At 43.4% G+C, this 14,899-nt stretch overlaps 1 protein-coding gene across 2 annotated transcripts in view; it reads left to right on the top strand.

Moving 5' to 3' along the window:
- The first annotated feature begins 598 nt into the window (after nt 1-598).
- Nucleotides 599-14,899, top strand: part of LOC142564558 (venom metalloproteinase antarease TserMP_A-like) — a 44,379-nt gene continuing 30,078 nt past the window's right edge. Inside the window, exons 1-4 of one of the 2 annotated variants that reach the window (XM_075675601.1) lie at nt 599-761; nt 7,498-7,664; nt 11,847-11,939; nt 14,265-14,388. In XM_075675601.1, coding sequence (XP_075531716.1) covers nt 698-761; nt 7,498-7,664; nt 11,847-11,939; nt 14,265-14,388 — 448 coding nt within the window. In that variant the 5' untranslated portion in view covers nt 599-697. Of the gene's footprint in view, nt 762-7,494; nt 7,665-11,846; nt 11,940-14,264; nt 14,389-14,899 lie in introns of both variants that reach the window. The other variant, XM_075675599.1, reaches the window with a different exon arrangement.

Here is a 14,899-nt window from a genome sequence, read left to right as displayed (position 1 = left end):
CATGCATATGTAGAATACGGTAATTATTATATTGCCTTCCTGCACAAAACGTGTACATATAAAGCGGGCTCGCAGGCTTTTCTAGAGTACGCCTATCTTTCACTCGAATTTTGAAATATATGAAAGGGATTTTTGGATTTACTCTGTTTTTTTAGTTATTCACTAGTTGCCCGTTTTTGGGTAATCCTTGAGAATGATGAGGATGACCCACTACAGCTCCTAAAAAAGAACTGAACATTTTATGTCGCCTCCCACATATCGCTAAAGCTCACCGATTACTTAACGCATGTTGCCTAAGAGCGTCAAAGCAAGATTCTACTGCAGCGCACACTCTACTGAAGATCAGCCTCCTGTTTTTTATCCAGGGTCTTCTGCAAACAATTCGATATAAGGATAGCGCCTGTTGCATGTGAGACACGTGACATCCGCAGAATAGGTGAATGCCGTCAGCACAACCGTGGCGCTTTCTTTAGCTTTAAGTGCTCATATGTGGCGTCATGAGAACAATCACCTTTCAGTTTCTCTCCACGTCGGTGATGTGAAGGAGAACTTTCTCGTCCTTTGTCATCGTCGTAAACCCGAGTGGTGCCGCAAACAATATGAGGCTGTTTGGGTCCATAGTATAAATCAGGCCAAACTTCTCACCGTTTCTTTTGTGAAGGGTAAACAGACGTGTTCAGAGGCACTTCTGCTGAGCATGGACCCGCTAACGACGCTTTCCGCCCTCTTCCTCCTGCAACTTTTCCAATTCTCCTACGCAGGTAAATCTTCATTTCATATTTAACATTTCCCAATCCATCTATGATATCGCACAAGGAAAGTTAAATAATTTTACTATATATTGTGACATTGCATATTTTACCGCGTTTATTATTGATTCAACTGAGAAGTTTATTCCACAGACGAATGGTGGTTCACTAAAAAGACGTGTTCCTTGGTGGAACGAAGACTGTAGAGAGGCACGAAAGATACAGAGCAAGGCATGGGGCGTATTGCGCAGATCGCCTAACGCCGAAAATCTAATTCACTTTAAACAAATTAAATCTCAGGGAAGGCGGACACGACCACAGGCAAAGAGAGAAAGCTGGGTGAGGTTCCTCTCCGGCATTAATTCATACACACAGGAGGCAAAAGTGTGGAATGGCTTGAGAAAGCTACAAGGGCAACACATCCATCTGTTGCCTCTGAAGAATGACCAAGGGGATATCTTGCAAGAGCAGGCAGACTCTCTTGGGAAACACTTTGAGCGTGTGTAGAGCTCAATACACTATTCTGAATCATTCCTTAAATACAACTAAATAGAAGAACTTAAGCCATTTGTACGTAAATTCAGACATGACGAAGCGTATAACCGGCCATTCAGTATTTCCGAGTTAAGAGCTTCCTTGATCTCATGCAAGAGCACTGCACCGGGATCTGACCGAGTCATGTATGACATGATCAAGGACTTGCACACTCACACACAAGTTACACAACTCGCACTCTTCAACACTATTTGGGCTACTGGATACCTTCCACACACATGGAAAAAAGCAATTGTGGTCCCTGTTTTGAAGCAGGGGAAAGACCCATCCTTGGCGGCAAGCTGTCGCCCGATAGCGCTTGCAAGCTGCATGTCTAAGCTTTTTAAAAAAATGACTAATCGGAGACTCATGCATTTCCTTGAACTCAACAATATACTTGATTCCTATGAGTGTGGCTTCAGAGAAGGCCGGTCGACAACAGATCATCTTGTACGTATTGAAGGATATATTCGTGATGCATATGTACATAAACAGTTTTTCCTGTCAATATTCCTTGACATAGAGAAGGCGTATGACACAGCATGGCGTTACGGCATCTTGCGAGACTTGTCGGGAATTGGCATCTGTGAAAATATGTTGACAATAATTGAAAGCTATTTGTCGAATTGCATCTTCCGCGTGAAAATCGATACCGTATTGTCGCGACCTTTCACACAAGAAACAGGTGTACTCCAGGGAGGCGAGCTTAGTTGTACGCTCTTTATCGTGAAGTTGAACACGCTTCGTGCTTCATTACCACCTGCCATTCTTTATTGTCTACGTGGACGACATTCAAATCGGCTTTAAATCTTGTAACCTCGCAGTATGCGAGAGACAGGTGCAGCAGGGCTTGAACAAGGTTTTTAAGTGGGCAGAGAAAACGAATTTAAAATCAACCCCCACAAAAGTTCTTGTGTTCTTTTTACTAGAAAGAGAGGCCTGGTTCCAGATCCTTGTGTTCAACTGTGTGGACATCAAATACCTATCAACAAAGAACACAAATTTCTAGGTATTATACTTGACTCCAAGCTTACTTTTATTCAGCACATTAACTATCTTAAAGAAAAATGTCTAAGGACAATGAACTTACTTAAAATTCTATCCCACACAACGTGGGGTAGCGACAGGAAGAATCTGATGAATGTTTTTAATAGCCTAATTCGATCCCGATTGGACTATGGTGCCGTCGTGTATAACTCTGCCGCTCCGAACGCACTAAAGATTCTAGATCCTATCCACCATCTAGGTATCTGCGTAGCCGTTGGCGCTTTCAGGACAAGCCCTATTGAAAGCTTATCATCATCATCATCATCATCATCATCATCAGCCTGGTTACGCCCACTGCAGGGCAAAGGCCTCTGCCATATTTCTCCAACAGCCCCGGTCATGTACTAATTGTGGCCATGCCGTCCCTGCAAACATCTTAATCTCATCCGCCCAGCTAACTTTCTGCCGCCCCCTGCTACGCTTCCCTTCCCTTGGAATCCAGTCCGTCACCCTTAATGACCATCGGCTATCTTCCCTCTTCATTACATGTCCTGCCCATGCCCATTTCTTTTTCTTGATTTCAACTAAGATGTCATTAACTCGCGTTTGTTCTCTCACCCAATCTGCTCTTTTCTTATCCCTTAACGTTACACCTATCATTCGCTCGTTGCGTCGTCCTCAATTTGAGTAGAACCCTTTTCGTAAGCCTCCATGTTTCTGCCCCGTAGGTGAGTACTGGTAAGACACAGCTATTATACACTTTTCTCTTAAGGGATAACGGCAACCTACTGTTCATGATCTGAGAATGCCTGCCAAACGCACCCCAGCCCATTTTTATTCTTCTGATTATTTCCGTCTCATGATCCGGATCCGCCGTCACTACTTGCCCTAAGTAGATTGTATTCCCTTACCACTTCCAGTGCCTCGCTACCTATTGTAAATTGCTGTTCTCTTCCGAGACAGTTAAACATTACTTTAGTTTTCTGCAGATTAATTTTGAGACCCACTCTTCTGCTTTGCCTCTCCAGATCAGTGAGCATGCATTGCAATTGGTCCCCTGACTTACAAAGCAAGGCAATATCATCAGCGAATCGCAAGTTACTAAGGTATTCTCCATTAACTTTTATCCCCAATTCTTCCCAATCCAGGTCTCTGAATACCTCCTGTAAATATGCTGTGAATAGCATTGGAGAGATCGTATCTCCCTGCCTGACGCCTTTCTTTATTGGGATTTTGTTGCTTTCTTTATGGAGGACTATGGTGGTTGTGGAGCCGCTATAGATATCTGTCAGTATTTTTACATACGGCTCGTCTACACCCTGATTCCGTAATGCCTCCATGACTGCTGAGGTTTCGACAGAATCAAATGCTGAAAGCTTATACGCAGAATCAAATGAATGGTCACTCCATCTACACAGAACTTACATCAGCCTTACATATTTCCTGAAAATACATTCCAATCATCAGCATCCATGTTTTAACACTGTTAACGATATGGCGTGTACTACACTTTTTCATAACCGTCCTCTTTAAGACAGCCATTTTCGCTTCGTGTGAGGGAGCTTAGGGATGAAATGCATGTCCCACTCCTCGAGCTTCGCCTAATGCATCCAACCAAGCTGTTACCACCTTGGGAGTGTCAGTTGATAGAATATGACATATCCTTTTTAGAAGTAACAAAACACTCAACAGAGGTCGAAATCCGAATGTAATTTCTAGAACTCCAGCACAAGCACTCTTGCGCAGAGTTTTACACAGACGCTTCGAAGTCAAATGCTGGGGTGCCCCATGCTGCCGTCGGCCCATCCTTCTCAGAGTATGGTGTACTGCATCCGGAAACAAGTATCTTTACGGCCGAGGCCTACGCATTACTGTCTTCTGTGAAGCATATAAGAAAATGAAAACTTCAAAAATCAGCGATGTATACAGACTCCCTAAGCGTCATGAAGGCCTTGATGACACTCTGTAGAAACAAAAATCCAGTACTTAACGAACTATATTCCGTCTTGTGTAAAGCGTACATATCTAACCAGCATATCAATTTATGTTGGGTGCCTGGCCATAGGAGCATCGAGGGTAACGTTCTGGCGGACGATATGACCACGTCAATCGCATCGAGAGCCGCTAACCCTACCGCTGAGGTGCCTGTCACAGATCTGAGGCCTTTCTTGCGAAGGAAGCTGCGAGACCACTTGCAACGAATGTGGGACGCGGAAACGGATAATAAGCTCCACCTGATAAAGCCACAATTAGGATTCTGGCCCTCTACTACAAATTCCCACCAAGCAGATGCCCTGTTCTGTCGTCTCAGAATAGGACACACATTTGGCACCCATAACTTTTTACTCACCGGAAATGACCCTCCAACCTGTGGGAGATGCGGGGAGAGGCTGACCGTACTCCACGTCCTCCTGGAGTGTCGGGAAGCCGAATCTGAGAGAAAGAGACATTTTTCCTTAGCAGACCGGCAGCACATTCCTCTCCATCCTGCAATGTTTCTTGATCCAGAACCGCTTTTTAATACAGACACAGTCCTAGGTTTCCTCAGAGATGTGGTCTTACATGTAATTAGTCACATACATTCGTAGCTCTTCCTCTCTTTAGAGGATGCCGCTGGGATAGTTGTACTGCATAGCACATGCCTCCAGGCTCTTGTGTTTTAAGGGCTCTGGTGAGGCAGTTGTGCTCTAGCTAATTTTTGCATCTTACATGTTCTGCGTATCATATTCTTCCGCACTCCAGTGTAAGGCTCATAGTACTGATCATTAGTCATCACCCTAATCTTATTGCAGGTAAAATTACGCAATTTACAGCGACTGTTTTTAGGCTCCTTTACAGCCTCGTCATATCAACTTCACAGAACTCATCATTCCACCGCAAAACCAATAACACTGTCTTGGCGCGCTTTGGCCATATCTGGCCCTTGCGCCACTAAACAACACATATTCATTCATTCAAAGAAAGTTAAAAATATGTACACTAACTTCACCATTGGTTCGAAGTCTCAATGACACAGATTTCTATATTTGGCGCAATTATTTCTTGACACCGTGTCTGTACGTACGTTTCGCGTTATTCAAACTTGAAAAAAAAAGTGCGTCAACGCTGTGATTACTTTAGTCCATTTACCGGATGATAACGTTTCGTAATGAAAATTTCGTAGTTGGAAATAAGGATGGCCTCTGACGTGGGCCAGTTGGCTGCAGTGCGGGGAAGGTCCAACGTTGTCATTGTTAACTTGGTGTTGATGGCTCGCCATAAAATCATTGCGTCATTCTTCTTTAGTACTGTCAGCTAATATTTACGAATAACTTTATTCACTACAAGTCATATAAAAGCTCCCTGAGGGTGATTGCCCGCAGCGTGTTTTAGAACATCTGTAGTGCAAAATACAGCAACGCATCTAGAACGAAGGAGTTTAACTGAGCCTATGTTCGTTAAGGGCTTAACGGAATGCTTGTTCGATTCTCTCAACGTCCGAGGAAAAAAAAACGTAAATTAAATGTTGCGCCAAGCGGTGTAAGAGAATGTGCATGGCCATGCCTGGTCATGTGTTTCGAATAGCTTAAGATAGGTGGCTAGAGTCACAGGCAATTTATTTATGTTTAGAAATCTTTAACTTCCGTAGCAGAACATTCGAAAGCATATTATCTGAAGGCAGCTCCTATTGAAATGTTGGCTTTGTATACCGATCAAAAGAAACGAATGAGTTCATGCTGAACAGTTTTACTAGATCGACATATTTTATAGTGATTGAATTTGTGTATTATTACACTTCACGTATTATATTCATCAGCAAGTATCAATTCGCAGTGCGTGTTCGTGAGTTAGTACCATACTAAACCCGGCTCAGGCAATTGTATACATGAACATGTCAGAAGTATGCCGTCTTCAGTTCTATCTATACCTCTTACGGATAATGTGTCCATACTGACCATCTTTCTCGTTTCCGTTGCATTATTTGTGAAAGATTCATAAACAGTTGTCACAAAGAGCTATTTATCTGAGACATTTGAGCTTACCCATGCCAGATCTGAAAATTTTATTTGCCTTTTAAAATCCAAGCTTTCTTTGCCTCTTCCTCTGACTTTGCACTTGTTACCTACTGGGTGCCGTCTTGCAAGATTGACAGATAGCGAGCATACAGCAAAGCGGCACCGCTTACAATTGTCATCAAGAGCTGCGCGGGGCAGAAGGCGATGTACGCACACGAGGACATGAGCAACAGCCCAAACACACCTTTGTCATTATTCCCTAGTCGTAAGAAGTACACACCGTTCTTTGTGACGGCGTTGAAGGGGTGGTAGTAGACACAAAATATCCATGTGTTCTCATTATTTACTAGTATAACAGGAGTGACCGTTGGACTGCCGCATTGCTGAACAACGCACTTTTTCATCGTGTCGTTGGCGTGCTCAGGGATCGCTTTCACTTTGAAGTAGGTTGCTGGTGGTAGGGTTTCTTGTGTATCGGGGTAGCTTGTCCTTATTTGAGGCTGTGGTGCACAAAGGAAATGCAAAATAATGTTGCATTACAGGAAAATCCGGACTGATGAGCAAGGTGCGAGGACTTCTTGGAGCGCAAGATATACTCGGCAGAAGGTGGCGAATTCTTTATCACAGGCAGCAATTCAGATGAGAAGCTAGCCGCCTGCTGGTTAGACTAGGACGATGGTGGAACAGCTTCTACTGTAAATGCGAGTTCACCAACAACTTGCAGTCGTGGCAGAACGAAACACGTTGGGTAGACATTTCGTTAAATTTCGGAGACATTGATCGTTAAAAAATCGCTGCGCCTCCCCCCCCACCATGCACCCTCCACCCATTCGCGGGTGCTTTACCAATCATAAGGTTCGCATGTTGGCAGGCAGGCTTTCGGTCTTCGACGTAACGTTACCTTTTGCCCGGACGGCGGTGCCGGCGGATCGGCCAAGCGCTGTACAAATGCACGCGCGAGAAGACGGGGCGCATCAAGCGATCATTCTTCTCGGCTCGTCCTCCCACACTTCCCATCGCACCTACAGCATACGGCACACGGCTGCGATCTTATTGCACTTGGACTTTATACGGAACCTCGCGGCGGCGTCGACGCTGACGACGGCGGCGCAAATCGGCCAGGAGCGCCCGTGTAACGGCTACTGGAGTTCAGAGGACAAAACAGCTTGGTCCTAATGTATGTTTATTTGACGGGGCGTGTTGTTCATTGCTTTCTTTTTATTTTTCAGTAGAACAAGATTTCTATGTGTATCCAACTATTTTGCAAGAGAGAACAAGATCCGGAAATTTGATTCTGCGCCTGACCAGCAATCTAACTCTGAACCTTGAAAAGAGCTCGGTGCTGGCTGATAAACTCCTGCTTGTTACGAGCAGTCGCGAAGGACATCGGACGGACACGGTAAGCGAACAAGAGTGGTGAGGCTTTAAATTAAATAGCCTAAGCTGGCATCACGCTTACCCAGCTATGCCGTTGGATCACCGTTTTTTTTGTAGCGTAAGCGCCCAACCTCCACTCCCTCCCCCCATGTCATATTCGTCAAACATCTACACGTTATTGCCCAAAAAAGATAAATTTCGTTGTCGTTTCGCCGTTCCGTAATAACCTCATGGCGTCCACGCTCCTGTGTAATTGCATACTTTGCGAAGACACAAATTCGTTTTGTACTGGTTTCAGCATACCGTGTAATGTAGAGTTGTGACCTAGCGGAAAGGGCGTTTTCGTGATCGTTATCAGCACAAAAATAACAACGCCATACACTTTTACAGAAGCGAAAAGAAGTGTTCGAAAAAAATACCCAATAAGTATATTTGGTGAGGCTTAATTTTTTCAATAAAGCATTCCGCGAAATGCTGTAATGCGTTTGTGAGAGACGAATTCCACGTTGTATTATTTCGGTTCCACGTTGTATTATAGTATTAGTACCTGACGTTGAGTTTTACTCGTGTTATTTCCTTAAGTGTACCTTTGTGGCCTTTCATTACTTCAGTTGTTCCTTTTACATGTTTTTGGTAGTAATGAGCCCTGCATTGAGGCGTATCTTCTGTATTACACTTTAGAAGGCTGTTTACTCTTTCTTTTCCCCCTTGATTTTGTACCCCCCTTACACAATGCCCCCATAGGGCCTGTAAGGTATCTTAAATAAATAAATAAATAAAAAAATAAATATAGTAGCTATAAACATAGGCCTTTGAAATTTACACATACTTGTGACCAATCTATGCTCCAGTCAATCCACATAGCGCTTGCACATATGGGCCTCCGAATGCATTGATATGTAAGCATAGGCATAATTTTAAATATATTTAAAAGCTGCGAAGAAAGTCGTTAAAATGAAGACGGTCTCTCCGGCGACAGGCAACACCTTAGCGGCTATCTTTCCGGCCTATCTTCTCTTCTACAAAAGGATAGACAGTTGGGCGAGTTGGTACGGTAACATGGTCTTGGCTTGTAGCGCGAAGTGAACACGGACACAGAAAGGAGCAGACAGGGCGAGCGCTACCTCTCAACTAAATTTTTTATTAAAACGAAGAACATATATATAGGTGATTCCAAAAAACCACAGCATAAGAACATGATAAGGTAAAAAAAAACATCAGTTACACATATCGGGAGGTATGGAAGTCAAAGAAGGAAACAAAAAAGATTACTTCAGATTAGTACACGTATTGCGAAGGTACTGAAATTCGCCATCTAACAGAGACAACGTTGCATGGCTAACGCAAGTGTCTCCTAATCTTTTGATGTGGAATGCCTAGCCTTGTAAAGAAAGTTTTGATGTGGAATTAGCCTAGCCTTGTAAAGAAAGACGTATCATGAGTAACAAGAATATTTTGGCTCTTCATCTTAGCTTACTTGTACTTTGTTTTGCAATACATTGTTTTAAGTATGTACAGACCATGCAGTTTTCTCGACAGGTGCATTGGATATTGTACATAGCCGAACAAAGGCAAAAAAGAAGCATTTTATTTTTCGATGTAATGCAAGGTCCTCTTTTCAGAAAGCAAAGGGTCGACAAGAAATGTCTGTTTGCACTTAAGTGATCTTTTGTTTTATCAGAACAGAAAGTTTGCTTTTTATAAATAGCGCAATTCGACTGTCTTATGTGGATTGCTTGATGATGCGTACACTAAACGCAGATATATCGCAATCAACACTTTAATATTTAGCAGGTTTTGACTAATTGTTTTTAAACGTATTCTCTTGAGGAGCCTTTTGAATTTTTCGGATAGAGAAAGATAAGATCAAGGCATGTTCGCTTAAAAAAATACAATGTGTTTTAAGAATTGCGGCAATACCCAGAGTTCCATCTACTTTTCCTAAAGGTTTTGTTGAACAGCACATGGAAAATTTAGGTCAAACAAATAGCGGTAAAGCATATCCCAACATTGGTGCCCACCTCAAGTTCTCTTCAAAGTGACGATGCTAGCGATATCGCCGGCTACAAATAACAAGTACCAATATGCGTCCTCAAGTGACCGTTTTTAAAGATAATTGTGTCCAATCAGACCACTCTTTTTATCGAATACAAGAGCAAGTTCTACATGTTTCTTCAAGAAGTCGAATTCATGGAGTTACAAGTTCATGAATTGGACTTCTCGAAGGGGCGTGTATAACTTGCTCATGAACATGAGATCTGCCATAGACCATTGTACAAAATTAGGTTCCGATTGGAAACACACCAAGTATGTAGGCCATAAACTGAGAGTGTTTTGCTGTGCGCCTCGGTACACTTGAATTTAAAATATCGATTAGATATACAAGAGATTTCCAGTTCTGCAATACACCAAGCACGCTTTACCAGAGGGTCTGTGAATACGTACAAATAAAAAAGTCCCGCGAACAACGCCTATAGAAGCATGAACGGAAGACCAGTGGTGCATGACCTGAGGACCAGCTACGGCTGGTCTGGGCTGTCAGCACAGGGCAACAGCTACATGGAATATGGGGGCCGCCCCCTTTGGAGTATTAGAAGCTTGGTCTCTGTAATTAAGTTCACTCACTCACTCACTCACTCACTCGTTCACTCACGCACTCACCCACTCACCCACTTACACACTCACTCACCTACCCACTCACCCACCCACTCACTCACTCACTCACTGGGAAAAATGCTACTGTAGATGACGGGTGTTCTGGTCATGTTGTTTAAAACAAGGCTGCAAAGGGTGAGAGTTGGCTGGTAACAAACAGGAGTTTCCCCTTATTGGTATAGTTCTGAGAAGGTTCTTCTTGCACCTTTCAATTCCAGTCAAGTTGGTTATTACATTATGAGTTTTTTACAGCCTATATTGTTAAGAAGACTGGCTAAGTTCCTATACCTGTCAAACACCGCATTCGGTGAACATTAAACTAACCTAATGATATCTTTAGTAATGTTATCATTACGCGCCTTCAGATCATTCAGTACCAGTAACGTTATACTGTCATCGCTAATGCTGCCGCCAGATGCCCGCTGCGCATTAGCCGGCTTTACCGCGCATGTTGATTTCCGAGAAGCGGTTGTGGTAAAGATAAAGCGCAATTGATAAAACAGTAGCGACATGGCATGAAGTTCTTGATCGAATATGGCAGCGCACTTGAAAACAAGGACGTAAAACAGAGCGAACAAACACGAGCGCTGTTTGTTCATTCTGTGTTACGTCCTTGTTTTGAAGTGCGCTGTTATATTAGATCGTGATTAACCAACTAGCACCCCAGTACGTCTTAATAAAGCTTTGGACTTTCGAGAAGTGGTCACGGTTACGGTAACGCGTAAATGATCAAACCATATCAAGATGGCATGAAGTTCTTACTTATTGTCACCGCATTCGATCCTTCCGCGAGATTGTATACTCATCGTTTACAGCAGAATCTCAGCAGAATCTCCAACAATATAACCAAACAAGCTACTTTCCGAGCTCAGGAAGTATTACACGTCATCACAAAATAATAAATACTCAGCTTCTTTTAAGTCTATCAGCATAGATTTTTGAGGAACCCATATGGGCTTCCACCGTAGCAATTACTACGATTGGGTGGATGTGTCATTTTCCCTTAATTAATTATTTCTCTCCACCTTGCAGGTTTCCGCTGAACTATTACGTTAAAAAAATGTTTTAGTAATTTACCGTTCCCTGCACAAAAATTTGTGCTAATATCGTAATTTAGTTTCGTTTCTCAATCGTTCCTTTGAAATAAACTGGATTATGCACGAAATCGGTGTTCACTTGTAAGTTTTGTGAAAAGCACTTTGAATTACAAAAATACATGCAGAATCCGTTCAGTAAGCTTCCCTGCTTTAATGACACACATTTTGTGCCCAGGAATATCATGACCTAAATCTATTTCTAAATTTACTATAAGAACGGCATATTTAGTATTTTAAAGAAAGGTCAACCTAAACTGGTTCAGTAATTACTATTTTAATGAAGCAGCAGGTCATAACCACTCATCCAGTGCAACGTAAGTAAAAAAAGAAGTTTCATGTGGAGCAACAAAGCAGAATTACTATCTTTCGCATGGAAAGATCCCGCAGCATTAAATAAATAACCATACATTCTTCATATGACAACGAACTCTACAAATGACGTGTATACGTAGGTTGACACATCAGCTATTCAAGAGGTTCTGTACCAGGACGTGCATCATCAATCCTCTCTCATCTTACGCAGGAGAGAAAGCGTGGTGCAAGTCGTAAGTGCTTCCTTCTGCAACTAGTCTTACTATGTTCACTGGGCAATATGGGTAATGTACTGTTACCATATTGAATAACAACATCGGTAACATATTTGATAACATATGCCTAAAACCTTCCGTGCATGGCCTCGTCCTATTCTATATGCGCGCAATATTCGATACGGCTCTCCAGACGTCACTAGAGAGAATCTCAGTGACATCTCAGGGGATGTATTTGGCTCCCACTGCCAGTAAGACTTTTTTTTTTCGTCGTCTTTCATTTTCCCTTAGGTTATGATTTCTACATTTCAGATAAAATTACAAAGAGTTTCGCTCGTGCTATGCTTTGTTTCATTATCTGCGCGCCTCATTTGGTAATAGGTAATGTCACTTTTTCTCTGTGTTTACTGAGGGCTGAGAATATCAACTCGCACGTCACGTGTTTGAAATGTTCAGCTATGTAAGTAAGTTAATAAGTCAGTCTATATAGTAGTGTATTAGTACGAAAGTGGAGGTCACCATTTCACCCGAAGGGCACGTCATTACCGCACGAGGTGAGGCTCGTAGCTCCATATGCAATGCATGCAAATTTCAGCAAACATTCGCTAAGTATGCACCATATCACGCGTCCTAACTCATGAGAACATAGTTCACTCGATGACCGCGATCACACCCGGTCACAACACTCAAGTTATTTGAAGAGTATTGGCCTTTTTGCAGCCTGATGTTGTAAAATGGGCCACGCTCCCTTCACCATGTCACTGTTTCGCACCTCCTAAATAGCGCAGGGCTTGCGAAATCAGGCTGAGCGCGCATCGGAGCACATTTCTTTTAGACTAACCACTTGCTATGTAGACTTCGTATGCGGGCCTGCACCCGCCACAGTCACGTGACCTGAAACCTGCATCGTACCAGGTGCGCCCGGCGGTATGCTAGGGAAAGGAGGCTGCGCGAGCCGCTCATGTTTTCATGACACGCCTCACAGCATGGCGCCGGCCTTCTCGCCGATGGTGGGTGCGCGCATCACGCGCGTCTCTAAAATTCCTTTCGTAATAAAATTGTGCCGACACGCACATCGCAATATTCCACTTTCACACACCACGCCAGTTGTGTCACACCGACCTGCGCTCAAAATTCACTAGTCTATGGACCGGGTGGTGGATCCAATACTCGTGGCCCACGGGCACTGCAAGTTCTTCTTCGCAATCCTCATAATGACGCGAAAAGCGGAAAGGCAGACAGTGACTAAAAAAAACTTCCAGTGACGTCTCACTTCGTGAATGTGGATTACGCGCAAGCGTATGGGTGTTGTTTCCTTTTTGTGCACGGCGTGTGGAGTGATTTAAGAATGCTTTGTTTGTGTGCAAGCATGGCGGTTTGTCAAAGCTTATTTTTATTTTGCATGCTTTATGTCCGCTTTTCAATTTTTGTAAAGTGTAAAGCGCCATTAGGAAATATGGTAACGCACTCTAAGGAAATGTGCAGCCTTTATTATTTCGAGCAGTTTGGTAATGCACTACACACAGTATTTACCCATATTGTTTGCCGGACTTGCCGAGCTCGTGCCCAGCGCTTTGGCGGTGACTGCGGGGTCGGCCGACTCGCGCAAGGCCTGCCACCGCTTGCGTCGATGTTCCGTCCTTCTCGCTTGGCGCTCGGCCTCTCGTTCACGAGACGAACCCGGTGCTAGCACACACAGAAGCGGCAGCAACTGCGAAAAAAGTCAACCCAGCGCGCCTCCACCTGCCCTCCTCCTCCGCGACGCTTCGCCCGCTTTCTCCTTCCCCGCGTCGCTCAACGCCACCCCGACTTTCCTCTAGGTGATGTTGCTTTACCGTGCGCGCAGCACGCTCCTCCGTACTTTCCCCGACGAGCGTTTCTCTTCACCTCCAGGTGCCTTCCTCCGGTGTTCGCCTCCCATGCTGCGACACACATAATCTCGCCGATTTCACAGGCGGGGCACGTACGCTTGCGCGCAAATGCTAAGCATGTCTCTGGTGTCCTTCTCAGATGACGCCCTCATTGTAAATCATAAATCAATATGGTTAAGGCAGAGTTTTACTTGTCATGTAACAATACGTAGAACCCTGGGAGAGTGTGAAACCACCACTCGCAACCAACCTTACTATATGTTTTGTGACGTCACGCAAGGAGGGACAAAAATATTTGCCTGCTTTCGAATTTAGAGAGGTTCTAGATGTATGACTAACGTTTTTGCACTTTCTCTTAAAATATTTAACATAACCATACACTTTTCTTGTTTTTTGAAACGTGAAATAAATAAAATATTGCTTTCTCTATCTTTTACTGTGAATCAGTTATATGCACTCCTATTTCTACCAGGAAGGTATTATCAACCACGAACTGAGAATAAAGCCCCTACCACAAGACGAAAGGTCGTTACAAGATAAAATACTGCATAAGATCTACAAAGTAGAAGAGATAAAGGGTACCTATATGAATATGGGTAAGCAATGTTGTTCTCTAAGTTAGCCATACCACATTTTTTTAAAGAAACAAGGTGAACAAATGGTCTTAATGATATCTTATTTCCAGATGTTTCATATTCAAAAAATTTTTATCACCCATCAAGTTTTTTACAAGGCAGTGAGGTTGTAACGCGACTGCATAAGAAAGCCGTAGAAATCCATCTCCAACGTTAGATAGGAAGTGTTCTTTTAAGGTTCATTGACAGGGTAGCATTTGTATTGCAAGAAGAGAAGTTTTCACCGTGTCCCTGATTGTCATTGCAGGGTTCCTATACACGTACTTGCCCTGACCTCATACATTCGAATTCACACATATTGTGGCAATATAGGAGAGTCAGGAAGTCATGCGAGAGCATGAGAACATGAGATCAGTTGGTTCGCTTGGCTGTTAACAGGCTCATTTTTTAGAATAGTGGCAGATTTGGGATCAACGCGGTGTGGATATCGGCATGACATCTTTCAAATAGAGGCTTATAAAACTGCGTAATT

The sequence above is a fragment of the Dermacentor variabilis genome, chromosome 11 (assembly GCF_050947875.1).
Source record: "Dermacentor variabilis isolate Ectoservices chromosome 11, ASM5094787v1, whole genome shotgun sequence".
Lineage (NCBI taxonomy): Eukaryota > Metazoa > Arthropoda > Arachnida > Ixodida > Ixodidae > Dermacentor > Dermacentor variabilis.
The sequence above is the reverse complement of the archived record's forward strand: the minus strand, read 5'-3'. Positions and strand labels throughout refer to the sequence as shown.